This window comes from Trichosurus vulpecula, chromosome 3, assembly GCF_011100635.1.
Source record: "Trichosurus vulpecula isolate mTriVul1 chromosome 3, mTriVul1.pri, whole genome shotgun sequence".
NCBI classification, from domain to species: domain Eukaryota; kingdom Metazoa; phylum Chordata; class Mammalia; order Diprotodontia; family Phalangeridae; genus Trichosurus; species Trichosurus vulpecula.
In genome coordinates, this window is record NC_050575.1 from 224,334,256 (window position 1) to 224,349,471 (window position 15,216).

The window sequence follows — 15,216 nt, forward strand, 5'->3', positions numbered from 1 at the left end:
GAAACTGAAGTTTTCAGTGTGCTGGCGGGGTGGCTGTGGCCCAAATCCCCACTATAATTCTCAGAAGGATGAACGTCTGAGTATGCACAACTGCAAGAGTACATCACCACAAGTACTGTACCATCAATATTAGATAAAAACAGATATTTTGGTAGGAACTAATTCAAAATTACTACTCTTCCTCCATACAGAATATGCTTCTATCATCTACCCAGGCAACACCAGGAAAAGGTAATACTATGAAAGGACATATTATTTGGTTTCTTCCTATAAGTGTCATGTGAAAGTAATTATTTCTATAGAACCTTTTTAATCTTTCCCAAAACCTCTGCAAACTGAAACAAAGTATTACCTTTTAACCAAAAGAAAACAATGTAACTAGCCTTCTGTGGCTAAGCCATTCTCTGAATAAAGGTGGCATTTTGCTTAATATTAAAATATTATGCAGTTCATTTATTTTTTTCAGATGGAATGAAGTAATATCTTCAAACACTGAAACATTACCTCATGGTACATTCTGGTTGTCTTAAATAAAACTGCAAGAAGAATAAACAAAAAAGAACTAAAAAAATATTAGTTTAACAAATAACTAAACTCATTAAGTTTTATTTAAAATTTAACAACTAATTTTAATAAAATGTTTTAAGCCAATTAATCAAAGAATAAGATCTTTTATAAAGTAAAATTAGCCATGAATGGGCTAGCCATAAAGCTACTTTATCATCATTTTAACTAGGAAACTTCTGCCTTTATGAAAAATGTTAGTTTACACCCATTACCTTCCTCAATTGCAAAGTTATTCTTCTCACCTATTTCTTCTGATCACTTTCATTTAAACTGGAATACTCACTTGTTTTTTCTCCATCTAATTCAAGTAATGAGACATAAGCAGGAAATGTATCTAATTTTGCTTCACACATAGATACATCCTAAGACCTACAGTTAATAAACTATGATAACTATAAAATACCATGATAACAGACACTGAATTTAAGTTCCATTCTAGCTCTGTTTTGGTATCTAATATTTACTAGTACTAGGAACAGTCCATGATATCCCAATCACTTCTCTTATGGTATCTCCACTAAAGAGAGGTGTGTAGGTGTGTGTGTGTGTGTGTGTGTGTGTGTGTGTATTTGTAATCGAAGTTTTGGGGTTTTTTTACACAGGTCAACCTCAGTTTATGAAATTGTCTTAAAAATATTATTAATTCATTTTAAAATCATAATTTATACGTACTAGAGAATCTGCTCTTTAAAGGAAAATGAGTACTTCGTAAAATGATCAATCAACAAGCATTTAAGCACACTGATTAACGTAGGTACCAGGTATACTAAGTTTAAAAAGTCCATCTGATTTATCTTTTTAAAACTGAACTTTCTCAAAATGTATGAAGGGGCAGGAAGCATCTCAGAATCATGTCTCAGAATTATCAGGAGCTTTAGAGGCAACATATTTTGATTCATACCTAAACAAGAATGCCCTCTACAAGACAGCCAACAATTCCTCGGCCTTTACTTGAAGACTTTTAGTGAAGGGGAATCCACTACTTGCAGAGGAAGTCCATTCTACTTCTGGACAGCTCTACCTATTAGGAAGTTTTGCCTAACGTCAATATTAAATTTGCTTAACTGCCACCACCGCTACTGATTCTAGCCACAAAGGCCACAAAGAATGAGTCCAATCCCTCTTCCACGTAGCTGACCTTCATACACTTAAAGACACCTCTGATAGGGTACCTAGGTCTTCTCTTCTCCAAGATAAACATTTCCTTCAACTCATCATTGTATGACATAAAATAAGGCTTTTCACCATGCTAGCTGTAACTTCCTGACACTCTCAAGGTTATCCATACCATTCCTAAAATGCACCCAAAACTGAAAACATGACTCCATATGTGATCTGACCAGGTCAGAGTTTAACAGGGCTTTCATCGACTTCTCCAGGCCTGGACACTATGTCTCTCTTAATATAGTCTACTATCAAGCTGCCTTTTTTGGCTGCCATATAATGGTGACTTACAGTAAACTTGTAGTCCGAAAACCACTAGTAGTCTATATCTATTTCGGATGAACTACTATCTAACCATACTTTCCCCAGTTTTTATTTCTGTAGCTGTTTTTAAACCCAATGATAAAATCATACTCTTCCACACTTCTATAATACAACTATTTGAATGAATATATATATATATATACACACATTTACACATGTGTATATATACATAAACATATACATATACGTATATAAGTCTGTCTGTGTGTGTCTGTATGTATCTTCCTGACATAAAACGCAAAAGGCAAATTGATTTTGGACTAAAAGGACAATTTTTAATTAATGTTTGTTTACTTAAACATGAAGTGCCTAAACTATGTGAATACCACTAAACTTGAGATGTCCTAAAATTTCATTTAAAAAAATCATCATTCCCTCCTAAGTTTTTAACCTAATTTACGATAAAATATAATAAGACAAATAGTGTGATTTTATAAGAATTACATGTTGATTAAAGAAAGAACTTCCAAGAAGACAACCACAAGATTATTGATCAGAACTACTAACATGGCTAGACTAACATTATACAATAATACCAGTTATGATTCTCCTTGTACCCACAAGCCATATACATGAGAAAAATAGTTCTTCCATTTTGCTGTATTCTATGACATTAATATTACTATTAATCAATCCAAAAGAGTATGCATTCTTCTTCTAATACCTTAACCTTAATCACAATCTCTTCATAATAAATAATGAATAAGATTTCACAATATAACGCTTTTTAGGAGGGGTCTTATACAGTAAATTCAACTATTTGAAATATGGCTAAGAACTAAGAAAAAAGAAGCACTTAAGTAGCTAAAATTAATATTGCAAAAGTTCATCTACTTTATTGAGACTTCCAAGTATCCATTTAGTTTTATTTTAGATAAGTCTAGCCAACTATAATATGGTTTCTTAGTCCACAGCAGATCAAAATTACAGGGGAAAGAAACTCCTAAAGGAAGATATAGTGACAGGACTAGGACCAGGAAGTGATGATTGAAAGGAAAGAAAAGGATAGAAAAAATCACAAAAATATTTTCAAATCAGTTTACTAGAAAAATTTTTCCCAGAGAAATGTTTTTGATTTTATGGAAGATGACAGAAAACACAGGATTCAATTTATACAAATTTCTTTTACTTAAATATATATTTATTAAAATGACAGACTTTTAGAACCATGAGGGACCATTAGAGACTGACTCTAAGTGATTTCTCCAAAATTAAACTAAACCATAAGAGCCTTAAAGGCTAGAACTGTGTCTCATGCTTTTTCTCTCTCATAGTACTTTGACACAGTGACCTGTAGCTAGTAGGAGCTCAATAAATACCTATTAAGTAAATTAATGAACCTAAGTCAGGTCTCCTAATTCGAAATTCAATTCTCTTTCAAACATACCACTCCAACCTTCCTAAAATGCTTATAATGCATAAAATTAGAGACATCAATATTTCTTTCATTAGTTATACACTTTCTTATGCCAAGACATTTTAAAAATTCATATTGGTAAAATCTGGGTACCTATGAACACAGTATTTAGCTCGAAGACACTTCTGAAGTCAGCTAGTCCATTTTATTCTATTCTCATTTCACAGATGAAGAAACAGGTTCAAAGACATTACATAATTTGTCCAAGATCAAACAATAATTAGCAAGGCCGGAAATCTCATGAAGGTTTATTAACAATTTATAAAACACTCATTTCCCTAATCTATGCTGCCTGGATATTTATTTGTGAAGCTAGTATGTTAAAACTTTAAAAATACTAATTTATCCACCTATATTGGAGAAAACCAAGTACTCCCAGTAGGTACATTAAAATAAGACTCAAATGTCTTCCAAAAAAATTGTTTTTGGTCTTTTTTTTGGTATAAGGTATTCCAAGTGAGAAAATCTCTTCTACCAATAACATTTAGCAAGTGCTGTTATAAGTTGCCTGGGACAGTTCTGTGATTGGCTGGTCACAGTCAAAATACATAGGAGGCAGGACCTTAATCTAAGAGGTCTTCCCAAGTCAAAGGCCAGCTCTCTCTATACCCTACACAATGTTGCTTCTCAAAATTAAGTATTTAAATAAGTCTTCTGAATTTAAATGAATTTAGAATTCTTAAACTTCTAACTTAACAAATGACCAAAAAAAAGTACTTTTGAAGTAACTGAAGAAACTTAAAACACTCTTCCATTTTAGTGAAGTACCTTTCCTGCTTAAGAGCATATTCCAGCATTTTGATCCTCCTTACTAGATCTTTCTTCAGATTTTCTTGTCCTTTCCTTTCTCCTTGAAGGAAGGCGATCTGGGCCTGAAAAAGACAAGGCACCATTCAGACACAAATGAATTGGGAAAACAATGCAATTAGGAAAATATGCATTCAGAATGCTGATCAGGAAAACAATGCTGTGTAATTACACATGATCAAGCTTGACCCTGAAGATATAAGAATTGCACATTCCTTCCTTCTCTGCAGGAGAGGAACTGGGAAGGAAGTAGGGATCTTGGAACACTGTATATAGTTAAACTTGACAGATGCCATAATTAGTTTTGCTGATCTGCTTTTTCTTTTTTTTTCTGAATCTTGAAGGGATGGCTCTATGGTTAGGGAAGAAGGAAGAGACATACTGGAAAGGAAAAATAATGCAAAAACCAAATATATAAATAAAAACTAAAGGTTCATTAGTATTCTTTACATGTAGCTATCAAAATACATGAGGAATTTGAAACACATTATGTAGAACTATTTCCCTCAGAATCATCATCAAAAAATTTGAATCACAGAATTTTTTTAAACCTAGAAGGGAACAACCTAATCCATGTGTCACTAAGGCAGAATGGTTACAAAGTCATAACCAAGGCCTTTTTAAAAAGTTTAAAATTTAAAATATCCAACAATAAATGATGTAGAAACCATATTGCTGATATGTAGAAACCACATTGCTGACAGATGAACAACCAAACACACACACACACACACACACACACACACACACACACACACACACAAAACCATTACTTTACCCATTCATTTAGATGACAGTATGATTTGCATTTATATAATGTATTCAAGTAAGGAGGAGCAGGAGGAATATAAGTATTTATATAGAGCCTAGTAGGTGCCAAACACTGCCAAGCAGTTTACAAATATTATTTCATTTGATGGAGCAGATAAGTTGAGGAGATAAAGGCTAGGAGAGGTTAAGTGACTTGCCCAAGGTCACAGTGTCTGAGGTTGAATTTGAGCTCAGATCTTCCAAACTACAATCTACTGCATCACCTAATTGCCACAAGTTTGTAATACTTCTAACACAGATCTCTTAAATGATTAAATCTACATGGCTCTACTTTTCCTGGAGTTAAAACAAAACCCATTTTAAGTCATTAAGTGATGTTCTGAAAATTGATCATTCAACTGATAGAAAAATTATCTTGAGTAGACTCAATATGTTGCCCTAACAACTGACAGCATTTAAAAGTTTATTGTTTTATTTAAGAGAAAAGTGAATTTTTCCATCAATAGAATCACTAAAAGCAACCTGTCACCTAAAAATGGCAAGAAGATCATATGCCTGAAGGTCCACAAAGCATTAGCTACAGAAAATTAATAAACACAAGTTCTAGAATAACTGTATTAAGAATTAGCCCCTGAGAAGGGTGGAGCCAAGAAAAGCAGAGAAAAGGCCTAAGCTCTTCCAAATTACCCTCCAAAGGACTTTAAATTACTCCTCAAAATGAATTCTAGAGCAGCAAAACCCACAAAAGATGAGGTGAAAAAATTGTCCAATCCAAAGCAATTCAGAAGGTCAGCAGAAAACATTTGTAGAACTAGAGCGAGAGTAGAGTGCAGGCCAGGCCCAGCAAACCAGCACTAATAGGCCTTGGGGGCAACTGAATCAGCAAAGGCAGCTACAGCTTCCAGAGCTCTCAGTCCACAATTGGTCAGAAGGAGATTACAAGGGTCCCTTTGCTGGCATTGAGTACAGGACTATATTGCATTGCCCATACACGAATCCAGGTCACTGTCCCAGGGTAACAGGAGCACTAGCAAACAAAAGACTTGTTGTCACAGGAAAGCAGGACCCTGATCACAATTCCATGGCAGAAAGGGGTACTTATGGTCACTCAGGCCAGAGCATAGGCCAGGAGAGCAGCGACCACACCCCTCCTTATAACACACTGCCTGGGAAGAAATGAAACTTACAGATGAACTAATTCACAGCAGCAGCAAGAAAGGCCAGAAGCTTGGTACACTGCCTTTCACATACCAGTTAAAAGTCAAGAAACAGGCTAGGAAAATGAGCAAACAATAAAGAAGAATCTGAACATAAAAATATACTATGGTGCCAGGTGAGCTCAAAACACAAACTCAAAATAAGACAAAATAAAAATTGCTACATCCAAAGCCTCAAAGAAAAATGTGAATTGGTCTCAGGCCCAAAAAAGAATTCCTAGAAGAGCTCAAAAAGCATTTTAAAAAATCAAATAAGAGAGGCAGAGGAAAAACTAGGAAAAGAAACGAGAGTGACACAAGAAAATCATGAAAAATGAGTTAATATCAACATCTTGGTAAAGGAGGCACAAAAAAATGATAAAGAAAATGACACCTTAGAAAATAGAATAGGTCAAATGGTAAAAGAGACACAAAAATCCACTGAAGAGAAGAATTCCTTAAAAAGTAAAATTGGCCAAATGGAAAAGGAGGTACAAAAGTTCACTGAAGAAAGTAATTCCTTAAAAATCAGAATTGGGGAAGTAAAAGCTAATGACTCCATGAGATATCAATGAACAATCAAAATCAAAAGATGGAAAAAATAGAAGAAAATATGAAATATTTCATTGGAAAAACTGACTTGAAAAATAGATCAAGGTGAGATAATTTAAGAATTATTTAGATTACCTAAAAGCCAAGATAAAAAAAAAAGGAGCTTAGACATCATCTTTCAAAAAATTATCAAGGAAAACTACCCTGATATGCTAGAACCAGAAAGTAAAATAGAAATTAAAAAACCAATCACTACCTGGAAGGGATAACAAAATGAAAACTATCAGAAATATTATAGCTTACATTCCAGAGCTCCCAGGACAAAGAGAAAATAGTACAAGGAGACAGAAAGAAACCATTCATATACCATGGAGCCACAGTCAGGATAACTAGAGATTTAACAGCTTCTACATTAAAGGATCAAAGGACTTGAAATAAGATATTCCAGAAGGCAAATGAGCCAGGATTACAATCAAGAATCACCTACCCAGAAAAACTGAGTATAATCTTTCAGGGGAAATAATGGGTATTTAATGCAATAGAGGACTTTCAAGCATTCTTGATGATAAGACCAGAGTTGAATAGAAAATTTTACTTTCAAATACAAGATTGAAGAGAAGTATAAAAAGGTAAACAGGAAACAGAAATCATGTGGGAGTGAACAAGGCTAAACTGTTTATATTACTACATGGGAAGATGATACTAGTAACTCCTAAGAACTTTCTCATTATTAGGGTAGTTTGAAGGAGTATATATAGACAGAAAACAGGGGTGAGTTGAGTATGATGGGATGATATCTAAAAAAATAAAATTAAGGGGTAAGAAAGAGGGATGCACTGAGAGAAGGGAAAAGGGAGAGAGAGAATAGGGTAAACTATCTCACGTAAAAGAGGCACAAAAGAGCTTTTATAGTAGAGGCAAAGATGGGGAAGGTACAGGGAAGTGATTGAACCTTACTCTCACTGGAATTGCCTCAAAAAAGGATTATATTACCCTACAGGAAAGAAAGAGAGGAAGGAAATAAGAGAAGAGTAGAGGGAAGGTAACAGAAGGGAGGATGGATTGGGGAAGATAGTACTCAGAAGCAAAACACTTTCAAGGAGGGACAAGGTGAAAGAGGAGAGAGAGCAATTACTAATCATAACTGGGGAAAAAGTTTTATAATAAGTTACTCTGATAAAGGCCTCATTTCTCAAATATACAGAGAACTGAGTCAAATTTATAAAAATTAGAACCATTCCTCAATTGACAAATGGTCAAAGGATATGAAAAGGAAGTTTTCAAACAAAATAATCAAAGCTATACATAATCATATGAAAAATGCTCTAAATCACTACTGATTAGAGAAATACAAATTAAAACAATCCTGAAGTACCACTCCATACCTATAAGATTGACTAATATAAAAATGAAAACAACAAGTGTTAGTGTGTAAAAAAAATTGAGACACTGATGCCTTTTTGATGGAGTTGTAAACAGATTCAACCATTCTGGACAGCAGTTTGGAACTATGGCCAAAGGGCTATAAAATCTTTTGATCCAACAATATCACTACCAGGTCTGTATCCCAAATAGATAAAAAAAAGAAAAAGAAAAAAAGGAAAAGGACCTATACGTACAAAAATATTTATAACAGCTCTTTTAGTGGTGGCAAAGAATTGGAAATTGAGGGGATGCCCATCAAACGGGGAATGACTGAACAAGTTGGGCATATGACTGTGATGGAATACTGCTGTGCTATAAGAAATGACGGGCAGGATGCTTTCAGAAAAACCTGGAAACATTTACATGAACTGATGCAAAGTGAAATGAGTAGAACCAGGAGACCATCATACAGAGTAAAAGCAATACTGTAGAGTGATCAACTACGAATGACTTAGCTCTTCTCAGCAATACAATGATCCAAGGCAATTCCAAAAGACTTATGACGAAAAAACACTATCCCTCTCCAGAGAAAGAACTGATGGACTCTGACTGCATATTGAAGCATACTTTTTTTAAACTTTTTTTCTTTTTCTTGGGTTTTTTTTTTTGATCTGTGTTTTCTTTCACAACATGACTAACAAGGAAATATGTTTTGCATGATTGCACATGTATAACATATCAAAATAGCATGCCTTCTCAATGAGAGGGAAGAGGAAGAGAGAAAGAAGCTGGAAACTCAATTTTTTTTTTAAAAAACTAATGTTAAAATTGTTTTTATATGTAATAGTGGAAAAATAAAATATTAAATTTTAAAAATTAGCACCTGGATTGCCACTATAAAATGATGAAAACACTATTTAAATTATAATGCTCTTGTGAGAGCCATGCTGTTCACAAATATTTCTTACAGAATTACAAACAAGGATACAATGGAGTTGAAAGTTCATCTAATAAAACCCTTCATTACACATGCAGAAAATGAGGTCCGAAATGGGTAAGTCACTTGTGTATGGGCACAGAGCTAGTGGGTAGAAGAGTCAGAACTAAAAACCAAATCTCCTGGCTCCTATTGCAGCACCTTCTCTCCTACACTAGCTGGTTTTCTCCCCTTCAAAATAGAGTAATTTTAAAGCATTTTGCAATTATATACTTTACACTATGAAAAATTAAACCATTATTCTTCCTGAGGGACAGCACAATATGTTTGGTTTAATACCTTTTAAAAAGTATTAGAAGGAATTAGTGACCCAACTGTAACAGAACTGTATGTTATCTAAGGTAAGGATTCCTGTTGGCCTTGTGAGTCAGGATAATCAGACTCCCTTCCAATCCTGCCTCAGACACTTCTCAACTCTAAGACTTCTAGACAGGTCACATCACCTCTCATAGCCTTTCTTCCTCTACCTTTACAATGGGGACAACAATAGCACCTACCTACCAGGGTTGGTGTGAAAATCAAATGAGATTACATATGTAAGTGTGCTGAAAACTGAAAGTGATATATAAATGCTACCTATTGTCATTATTCTTTATTCTAGAAGTTTACCTTCTTCCAAAACTGCTAGTGCTATTATTTCAAAATCTTTTCACCAACAACATATAATTAACCACCAAAGTATAGTAATTTTTCCATTTTTCACCGATATAACTTTCATGTCAACATAACTTGTCCAAATGAATATGAAACAATGATTTGTATCTTAATCTGATACATATATCACTGATAGTTAATGATCATCTCAAATCCATCACTGGTCTATTTTCAAAATATACTGGTTCCCTTGTTCTTCCTCAACTCGCATACCTTCAATCCCTCAACAAGCATGTGTAAGTGCCTACCATGTGTCAGATCCTATGCTTAGCACTAAAGATACAAAGACAAAACCCAAGTCCCAAGGAATTTAAATTCTACTGGGGGCGTGCATTGTGAACACAGACAACCAAAGATAAATAGGTACAAAAAAAGTTTGCCTGGGGTATAAACTAACTGGGGGAATCAGGAAAGGCCTCTTAGGAGGTAGCACTTCAGTTGAATCTTAAAGGGAAAGAGACCTGAAGGATCACCCACCTGTCTGCACAGAATGCTACACAGGGGACAAATTGCAGAGTATAGGAAAGTGAGTCAAGTGCAATCAACAGGAAAATGCAGGGTGGAGACAGGTTTTTATGACTCCACCATGAAAGAGGCTTTATGTACCAAACAGAGGAATTCATAATTTAACCTCAAAGCAATGGGGAGCAACTGAAGCTTAGGGAAGACGTGCTTTATGGTTGTTTTTTGCTCTGTATGATTTTTTTTCATGCTCAAAAAACAATGAACCGTTCAGTCAAGTAACTATGAAGATGTAGTCCACAACAGAAAATAATCTGTATAAACCTGCAACTCCTGTCTTATATATTCATTAAGGTTATCCCTGATTCATGTTTAAAATTTTCTTATATACATTATATAAAAATGAGAAGAGAAGTACATGTGTCAGCAGTTACTAATGTACTTTTTAAGCACCCTTTTTGGTTATAATATTATACATGTTTTCCCACTCATACATTTACCTTCCCCTTTTTCATATGTCTTGAAAATTGCCCCTCAGTGCTTTCAAAATTGTGTCTTCAATATATATTTCTTCTGTGTGTATCTGTTTGAAACAGGCTGCCTCACAAATATTATCCATCCCAGCGCATATCTATTACCACTACCAACAACAGCAAAAAACAAAACAAATGTGGGATAAGATAGCCACAAATAAGTGTAAGTTATGTACCTGATAAAACAGATAAATGACAAATATCGAACAGATTAAGCATATTGTAATAGTTTCAGTATGATATGTCAAATGCATGTTACTATATTAGCTAGTATTTATATAGCACTCTGAAGTTTGCTAAGCACTTTAAAATATCTCGTTTTATACTCACAAGAATCCTGAGATGTGAGTGCTATTATTATCCCCATTATACAGATGAGAAAAATGAGGAAAACAAGTTAAATGACTTGCCCAAGGTCACCCAGCAAATGTCTGAAGCTGGATTTGAGCTCAAGTCTTCTTGACTCCAGGTCCAGCACTCACTAAATAGTCTTGATTCTGAAGTAAAAACTGGCTTTTTGCCAAATAATTGTAGCTCAAATACATTTCCTTCACCCAATATTATCGGGTAACAAAGTGTTGAATTCACTAGTAACTCTACGTTGCAGACATTATTTTCTGGGTTCACATCTTAAGAAGCCAGTGAAGCTGCACTTTTGACCACTTACTCAATATCCTGTTTTTGCTACTATCAGCTTCACTCCAGGCCTCCCAAAGGAATACAAAGAAAATAAAACAAAAAATTGATTATGAAAGTTCCTGCAATTTTTCATTATACATAAAGCCTGACCAAGTGGTAAAACCTGATAATAACCTTCCAAGTAGAATGCCACAAAAAAAAAAAAACCTGGGAAAATGGTTACTTCTGTTTATACCTACAGTATATCTAAAGCTATGGGGGGAAAAGAAGAAAGAAACTGAATTAACCTCAACAACACCATTTTTTATCTTATAATGTTTTGTTTTGTAAAGTGCCACAGCTAAAACTAATTCAATTGTACAAGCATTTACTAATTGCCTACCTCTGCACTTGTTGACTTAACTTACCACAATCAAATACAAGGTTATTTGTTACAGTATAAATGTGCAGTGGTGAATAGAGAACAAGTCTTCCTCAGCTCCCCTTCCCCATTTATCTAACATATATTTTGTATCTATAGGCAGGGAACGTTCCACTTTGCATTTGTCCAGTGCAGTGCTTGGCAGGGTTGCTAGGTGGCACAGTGTGACAAAGTGCATGGCCTGGCCTCAGGACAGCCCATGTACAAATCTGGTCTCAGCTCTTTAGCTGGGTTCCTGGATAAGCCATTTCGCCATCATTTGCCTCATTTTTCCCCGTGTGTAAAATGAGGTAATAGCACCTACTTCCCAGGGTTGTTGTGAGGATCAAGTGAGATAGTATTTGTAGAGTGCTTAGCACAATGTCTGACAGAGCAGGCACTATAAAATCTTAGCTATTATTATTATTACCATCATTTACTAAGAAAACATGTAATAAATGCTTTTTAATTGATATTTTTCCCATTACAATAGCTAAAATGGTTTGTACCAGATATATATCAAACAACTTAACTAAAATATTTTTAATTTAAATTTTACAATTTTCTACCTCTGTATAAATTTTTGATGAAGAACCTAAGATGTCATTTGGTTAACAAATGAAATGTAAAACTGTAAATGCTCTGTGTGAAAAAAAATTATGCTGGCTTTCTATGCTGGCATATTCAACAACACTTTTTTCACTTTTTTCCACAGTCAATAATAAAAATCTATTTTATAAAGGTTTTAAAATTTTCCAATTTACTGAATAAGGACCTGCACCTTGCCTGTTCAGTTAAATTTATATCTTATTTAGGCATGGCTCTTACTGAATGAAATACAGTAACTTTTACCATTCCTATAGTACTTCATAAGCAAATAATGAATATGAAAAATCAATATAATATTTAAAATCTGAAATAAAAAATTTGAAATCAAAAATTAACCAAAAACAATAAACTATCCAAAAAGTAAGCTAACTTAAGGTTCTCATCTGTAAGGCTGTGATCAAAGTAAAGGACAAGTTTCAAACTAGAATTACAGGATCATAAAACTAGGGCTAAGACTTCAGATGCCACATAGTCAGAAGCTCAGGGAGGTTACATAACTTGCAGTTCGAAGTCAAAGAGCCATGGTTTAAACTCCTAACTTGACTGCCAAGTTCATTGCTCCTACTATTTATCACAAAAAAAAAAAAAACGTTCCACTTAAATATGGCTCATTACATAAATGACAACTGAAGTATGAATAATCTGGCCATTTTTACCTTAGTTTCTTCTGTTTTCTTCTCTAGCCTAAGATACTACTCTTCTCTCAAGATCCCTCTACAGCCCTGGCCACCACCCCACCCCACCCCCCAAAAAAACCTCTGATAACATCCCTTGTTATCTTCTGTTTTATTCTACTCTCTAAAGAAGAAGTGGTCCTTAATCCCTCTATTATTATGAAGCCCTGATCCCATCCCTCTAATCTGGTTTATCACACATTATTTCCTGGTGTAAACTATCTACTTAAACAACATTGGCCTCCTAGCTTTTCTGCCATTCATGACAGTCTAGCTCCTATCTCTATACATTCCAGGTTGTCCCTCATGCCTGAAATGCACTACTTTCTCATCTTTGCTTCTTAGAATCCCTAGCTTCCCTCAAAATCTAATTTAAGCATGGTCTCCTTTCCTGAGACCTTTCCTAATCTCCTGTTTCCCTTAATAAAGAATCTTTGTATTTTATATGTAAATATATTTCTCCCAGAGAATGTAAATTCCTTGAGGGTGTAATGTTAATGGAGTAGGAAGATGTTCCCCTTCCATAAACAGGCCCATGTGACCTGTTCTGAGTTCTGACCCAGCTCACAGCTGTGATACATCCTGAGTTACAGAGCCCATTGGGGGAGAGAAGTTTGCTTAGGGGAGGCTTGCTTATAGGAAGGCTTTCACACCTTCTGGTACTAAGTTGATTAGGCACTGCGACACGAGGGTTGTGATGCCTTGTGGCTCTGTGAAGTATGTATATACTCTGAGTTGGTATTTTGCTTTGGAAGTTTGCTTATGAGAAGGATCCTTTGATTGCCTGGTCAGGACTCTGAGTAGTCGTGTGTTCAGAGCTCCCCGACTGCTCAGATGTAAAGATTGTTTTGATCCAGTGATGTATGTAAATTATATAAATATTGCTTTGATTTGGGCAGTCAGAGACCTGTATGTTGGTCTTTATATTAATTTCTCTGCTTATATTTTATCTGACATTCAGGGTGTTGACCCTTCCCCTGAACTAGTGAATGTAATTAAAAGTAGGACTGTTAACCCCTTTTTGAGCAGTCTTTCCTAGAAAATCAGATTAGAGAACCTATGCCAGCAGGCCATCCTGGGTATGTAGGGTGCTTGCTGTTACAGAGGGGAGGGACTATGTTATAGAACCTTATTATAGTGCCTGCCCAATACATTGATAAGAGAGTTAATAAACGCTAAATGTTAAGATACAATCTAGTTCAACCTCCTCATCTTTTGTTGCTCAGTTATTTCAGTCATGTCTGACCCCATTTGGGGTTTTCTTGACAAAGATCCTGGAGTGGTTTGCCATTTCCATCTCCCGCTCAATTTACAGATGAGGAAACTGAAACAAACAGGGTTAAGTGACTTGCCCAGGGTCACACAGCTAGTATGAATCTGAGACCAGATTTGAACTCACGAAGATGGGTCTTCCTGACTCCAGGCCTGGCACTCTATACTGCACCATCTAGCTGCTTCATTTTAAAGATGAGAAAAATAAAACCCAGAGAGACCTATACCAGGTTACAAAGCAAGTTAGGGGAAAAGTAGGATTCTCAGGCCTTTGCTCTTTCCACTAAATGATATTATCTCATCTTCATTGCCTCCATCATATGGTTTTGTTTAGGCCACTGACTTTCTTAAATTCAATCAACTTAGCTGTTTTCTCTTGCCATACAACCACTGTTATTAGTTCTCTCTCATTTTAAATATAATGTTAATATTTCCAGTTAACAGCTAAACATCTTTTCCCAAAATCAAGTTAACTACAATAATTGAGGAGTCAAATTTCTCTCATGATCCTACCATAGAAAAGACAATTGAGAAGGTAGATAAGTAGGAAAAGCCCAAATTACTGAAGAAGAGAGCTACTATGAAGGCCAGGCACTTAATTTCATAGGCAAAGTGTAAAGGTTCCCTCAGACCCTTACCTAGACAACTGCTACGGTCTTCCAGGCACTGCACTAAACGCTGAGCATTTAGACAAAAGATAGACCCTGCTTCCAAGGAGCTCACAGTCTAATGAGGAGGACAGCATGAAAACAATTATATGCATGAAGATATATACAGGATAAATTGGAGATAATCACTGTATAGTATTATGTA

The 15,216-nt window shown here is 35.1% G+C and overlaps 1 protein-coding gene across 2 annotated transcripts in view; it reads right to left on the reverse strand.

Annotated features, from left to right (window-relative positions):
• The window catches only part of STRN (striatin), a 150,783-nt gene that overhangs the window by 109,383 nt on the left and 26,184 nt on the right, over positions 1–15,216 (reverse strand). For both annotated transcript variants that reach the window (XM_036750588.1, XM_036750587.1), the window contains exon 2: positions 4,241–4,344. In XM_036750588.1, coding sequence (XP_036606483.1) covers positions 4,241–4,344 — 104 coding nt within the window. The remainder of the gene's footprint in view (positions 1–4,240; positions 4,345–15,216) is intronic.